At 34.5% G+C, this 5,803-nt stretch overlaps 1 protein-coding gene across 1 annotated transcript; it reads right to left on the bottom strand.

Moving 5' to 3' along the window:
* On the bottom strand, positions 1-903 carry LOC129791213 (uncharacterized). The gene has a single exon (XM_055829281.1). The coding sequence runs from the start codon at positions 901-903 to the stop codon at positions 1-3; it is 903 nt and encodes a 300-aa protein (XP_055685256.1).
* Between the last annotated feature and the right edge of the window lie 4,900 nt (positions 904-5,803).

The following is a 5,803-nucleotide window of genomic DNA, read 5'->3' as shown; positions in this document are numbered from 1 at the left end:
TTAGTGGTAGCTTTGGCTGCTTTGGCCGTAGTTGCCGCTGAAGAGTGGAGCTGGAACTTCGTGAATACCTCCGGTGGAGTAGTATGAGGCTGAGGCTTCATGGCCAGGAGATGCACCCTGTGAGACAATGTGGTAATTCACAGGAGATTCCTGGCTTGCTTGATGATCATATCCTGATGATCCTTGATGTCCTTGATCGTAGCTTTGACCGTAAGATTCCCCACTACCACCGTAGGCTTGATGGAGATCTCCTCCTAGACCATTCCCATAGCCTCCGTGGGAGAATTCTTCATGGAGGAGGGTGCCACTGGCCTCACCACCGTGTCCACCAGCATCACCTCCGTGCCCAGAAGCATCTCCACCGCCGAATTGATGCCCAGAGAAATCTTCACCAACTCCACCGAATGAATGACCATCAAAATGAACACCTTCGCTAGCGCCGTGATCCTCAATCTTCGCATGAGTCTCGTGGGAGTCCTTATCCGGGAAGGGGAAGTGCTCCTTGATCTTGATGATCTTTGGCACGTGCACGGGGAATGGAACGGGGTATTTGATGAACTTTGGAATATGAACGGGCACAGGAACCTTCACAGCCACTGTTTTTGTGATCTTGATGATCTTCGGTGGGGTATGGGTCTTCCCGTAGTACGTGCCCAGATGCTCTAGCTTCCCACCAGCTTTGTGGATTTCATCGAAATCACCCCCAAAATCACTTTCACCTCCGTGGCCACCCCCATGACCACCTCCATGACCTCCTCCATGGCCTCCACCAAGACCACCCCCATGGCCACCCCCATGGCCACCACCATGACCACCCCCAAATCCTCCGTGTCCACTACCAGCTACAATTGTACAGATGAAGGCAAGCGCGAGCGCAACTTGAGCACTTTTTGTAGAAAACATTTTTCTCTTTAGAAATGCAAGCAAAACGTGACTGAAGTCTCGAAAGTACGCGATCAGCAGTGATCTTTTGCGGAAGGAAGTGTTTGCGAAACTGATGGAGAACCCATGATCACGGTGAGATTTTATACAAAGCGTATCACATTCACTCAAAAAAATTTTACCAAGGCGCCACTTCTTTTGCCAAACTTGCGGTAAGAATGTGGGGAGAAAGATTTGTAATTTATAAAAGTGATTTTCAGTTTGCTTTCCTCTCCAAGAAATTAATTCTTTTGCATTGTACTTTTTGGTTGGAAGATTATGCAAAAATAAAGAGGGGAAAAACCTCATGTTGCCGTTGAGGAAATTCATCAAAGAAGAATTTTTATGAGAGAAGGAAAAGAAGTGAAAACAAATATCTATTTAATTGATTAAAAATTATTTTATACATATTTTGTAAGAAGAAAGCTTTATAAAGCTAAGGCTTTATGTTTCTTTTTATATAAAAATCTCTAAAAAAATTCTTTGACGTATTTTTTGCAATAAAATAAAATAATAGACTTACATAAAATTCTACCAGGCGTCTCCATCGGAAAATATAATTTTTGCGATTAATTCTAATCAATGATCATTCTTTTTATTCTATATTTTATTTAATAAACCTTAAAGCTTTTTTTTATTAAATAAACTTTCAGTTTTATTTCTCAAAATCAAACATAAACGAATCTATTAATGTTTAACGTCTCTTTTGGTGTAATTTAATTTCGCTTCAACAAAGAACAAGAAAAAAAATCCAATTAACAACATATATTATGTCAATTTCTATGTACAAACATCATTTGAAATTGATTCCCTCTAGGCGTATGTGGAAGTGCCGCTTTTAATAAGTATTTTGACAGAGGAAATTTGTTCAGCATTCTCCCCACTTTTTTTCCTTTGACTCGCTTTATGTATTTCTTGACCCATGATTGACTGCAATTCAGCTTGCCAAATTTTCTTATTTTTCTCCAAGACATTCGCCATTCATTGAATCATCGTTTCGTAATACCCTATTTACGCTCACTTCATAGAGAGAGAGAAACACTTTCTGCGAAGGGAGGAGAAGCAGTAGCACACAGAAAAAAAATCTCTGGACAAAAAGGAAGGGAAATATTCTTTGCCATTTCTCTGACCTCTCATTTTTGGGGGTCGTGCCGAGGGAACGGGGGCTGTGGGAGGGTTAATGTGGAACTGTGAGTAAATTCGCATACCATGTCATATATCATTCAACCTGTCGAGACAATTTGACCGACAATTGAAGAAATTCAACCATGCAGGAGCAATAAAAAAGGAAATCCACAGAATGTCTCCTCATCCACTTTCTGCCAATAAAATGTCTCTCTTAGATTTTGATATGGCTCTCCCCCTTCAATGACGCAGTCATATTCTATTTTTGCTTTTGCTGCCAGATATTACTCACAAATCCCTTTCACTTTCCTTCTCTTCATGTGATTCTTCAACGAGAATGTTTTGGATATAATTTATAATCCACAAAAAAAGCTCCACCAACGTATCTATCATACTTTTTTTTCGACCAAATAGTTTTTTTTTCTGGATGTAATTGAGAACGTTGTTCGTAACATTCTCAATTAACTTCACTTAATTATTAATTTTAAATTATATACAAGCATTGGTTGTCCTGAAAGTTTTAATGATTTAATCGTGAAAAATTATCTTGTTTGACAATTTAAATAATTTTTTATTTTTTTTTTTAAATAAATTTAATAAATTTGGTAAAGTCTAGTTGATAGAGTAGATTAAAATGTTTTGACTCAATAGCGTAATTTTTCTGTGTTTAATATTTAATTTCTTGGGTTCTAATCTCGCTTCGAAGAGCCAATAGATTTCATCATTTAAGTATTTTAATTTAAAAAAAAATAATTAAAAAATATTTATAATTTAATTATATTTGTGAGAGCTAAATGGCAGAGTTTAGATGAATTTTTGATGCTTTTTATTATCGTAAATTATTTAAATTAATTTTGACACCTAAAAAATGGTCTTACAGATTGCTTACCTTTATTTGTTAAATTCTAAAAATTCATAAAACATAAATTTTTCAGAACAAAGTTGTTGTAGAAATTTCATAGATAAATTACTTAACTTACCTCAAAAAAAATCTCAAATTAAAACTTTCAGTGCATTCCATACAAAGAGACAATAAATACAGCATTTTAATTAAAATTATTGACCATTATTTATATTTGAACATAATAAATAGATAATAAAACCAATACGTTAATTGCTTTAATGGTTTTAAAAGTGCCTTTATAATGAATATTGCACATTTTATGCCTCTCAATGATCCTTTTGGAAAATGTCATCACAACAGTTTATAATTAATTTGCAAAAAAAATTCACTGAATATTGCATATTGTGCTGTTTGAGATTTAATTGGTTTAATCGCCTTTTTAGATGAATGAAAAATTTTAAAATTTTCAACAAAAAAATACTAAATGTTTTCAGTTTAATTATTAAATTAGTCTTTCTTTTATTAAAGCTTGAAGATATCTTATGTACGAATTTGTTGAGGCAGGAAAAAAAGAATCGATTTATTTTGAAGACCAGAACATAAAGAAATGAAAGAAACACAGCTAAAAAGCAAATGAAGCAAGAAAATCCTCACATAAGACATTCACTATTTGCGTGGTTAAAATAAGATGTGATGCTATTTTTTATTCCTTTGCAATAGCCCCAAGGGAGCTTGTAATGACTTTCTTATTAACAAAAATCAAATTCAATGACAAGGAGAAGCTGAAGCTTGCGAATTGTTGATGTTGGTGCAACATTAAAAGTTTCTTCCGAAGAAGAAAATAGTTTGGGGAATACAATTTCTGTTGTGGATGGGAAAAGCAATGGGAAAACTATACAATTTCCATGTATAGAAACTTCATTTAAAACCACTTAGTCTTATCTCAAAGAGCTTGAGGAAGAAAATACATATACAAGCAAGTCTCTCAGGGTAATATAATGGAAATTGCCGAAATTGTTTTATCTCACTGTCTTTGTCTATTGGGGCGGGGAGATTAATTAACTTATGGTTTGGGAAAATTCATTCAAGGCTCCCTAGAGCCTTGGTGGAAATTTATTAAACACCCCGTGTTGGATTTTTTGTTTATTTGCTAAAACATTCTTTGCAACAAAATGTACAAAACACATACGCTGCTCTGGTATAAAATCATTGGAATCTTCAAGTTTACAGCAAACTTATTGTTTTGCCGTGTAAATTGAAAGAGGTGGTTTCGGGGTGGAATTTACCGCCCACCAGAGCTCTGAGGGGGAAAGCTCTCACAAGTTTCGGAAGACTTTTCGCAAAGACGGTGATGCTAAATCAAGTAATTCAGTCTATACAACAGAGTTGATTTGGGTGTGTTATATAGATTCAAGATTAAGATGAAATTAATTTCAGTTCTTGTTTTAAAAATTTTGAAAGAAATAACAAAAACATGAAGATTTTTTTAAAATTTATTTTTATTTAGGTAGAAGAGAGTTTTCTTGTAGAAAATTGTTGGGCGAGAAAAATTCTAGAGAAACATTTTACTTTTAACTTAATAGATTTTCTTAATTTTCATTCTGATATATATTCTTTAATCAATGGGTGAAATTCACTAGTCTAAAGTTTTTTTTTAAGTTTCTTAATGTTTTCTGAAGATTCTTTAAGTTTTCTTAAGAATGTCTAAAGTTTTCTTAGGTTTCTTTAAGAAAAAACTTAAAATTTCTCAGGAAAAATTTAATATTCTCACGTTTTTTTTAAAGAGAAAATTAAGATTTCTTAAATAAGTCGAGCAAAATGCATATTTTTTATAATTTTTACAAATTCCAATGTTCGAAAGCGATCAGAAAAAAATCATCAAAAAATGTGCATTTAGCCCGATTCAGCCTGAATAAAGATATCGCAAGTTTCGCTTAAGAAAACTTAAATATCTTTAATGTTTCTTAGAAAATCTTAAGTTTTTTCTTAAAGAATCTTTATAAATCTTGTGAAAGCTTAAGACATTTTTAAGAAATCTTTAAGAATCATCAGAAAACTTGAGACTTTCTTAAGAAATCTTAAGTTTTAACCTAATTAATTTAATTAATCTTAATATAATTTAATTTTAGTTAGAATCTTAAATCTGCAACACCGTAAACTCTGTGTGAGAGCACAGAAGAATTTCCGATAGCTTCGCAACACACGGTGGGACGCTTGATCGCAATTTCCGCAGAAATTGATTGTGGAATTGTCTCAAAAGTCTGGAATTAATTACACGTAATGTGAGTAATCAGTTCTTATCGCGATAAAACCAACAATTTCGCGCAGTTTACCCGGCAATTTTCCGATCAATCAAAAACCTAAAGCACCTCTCCTTGTACATATACACACATCACGGGGTAATTGCACTGAGCAATTGTAATCAAAACTCTTGTAACGAACTATTACGTGTCTCACAGGCCCCCCAGGGCTCACTCTTTTGCTCTCTTACCATCGTATATGTAGTACCTACCCAAAGAAATCTAGTGCAAGAGAAGACGAATCATATGGGCTTCATCGATGGGTCTTGTTGTGCGTTTTTCGCACGCGCTACACGGAAGTCTTTTACTTTTCCTTCCATCACAGACATCTCGTGCCATTGGGAAAGTACTGTGTATAATGTTGGCTTTTTTTTTGTCCACACTCTAAAGGTAACACACAACACCTCAATGGGTCTCTCTGAGCGCGAGGAAGTTGCACGCTGAACTCTATTACAGCATAAAATGGAGATCTCTAAATAAAACTTAATACGGGAATCAGAGTGCAATCGCGGAAAGTAAAATTCAAATTATCGACGAGACATGCATATGAGCTATATTAGCTCTTGTTTTTTCCTTCTTCTCCTCATCATTTCGCGGAGAGTATGATCGCAAA

Source organism: Lutzomyia longipalpis, chromosome 2 (genome assembly GCF_024334085.1).
Source record: "Lutzomyia longipalpis isolate SR_M1_2022 chromosome 2, ASM2433408v1".
NCBI classification, from domain to species: domain Eukaryota; kingdom Metazoa; phylum Arthropoda; class Insecta; order Diptera; family Psychodidae; genus Lutzomyia; species Lutzomyia longipalpis.
The sequence above is the reverse complement of the archived record's forward strand: the minus strand, read 5'-3'. Positions and strand labels throughout refer to the sequence as shown.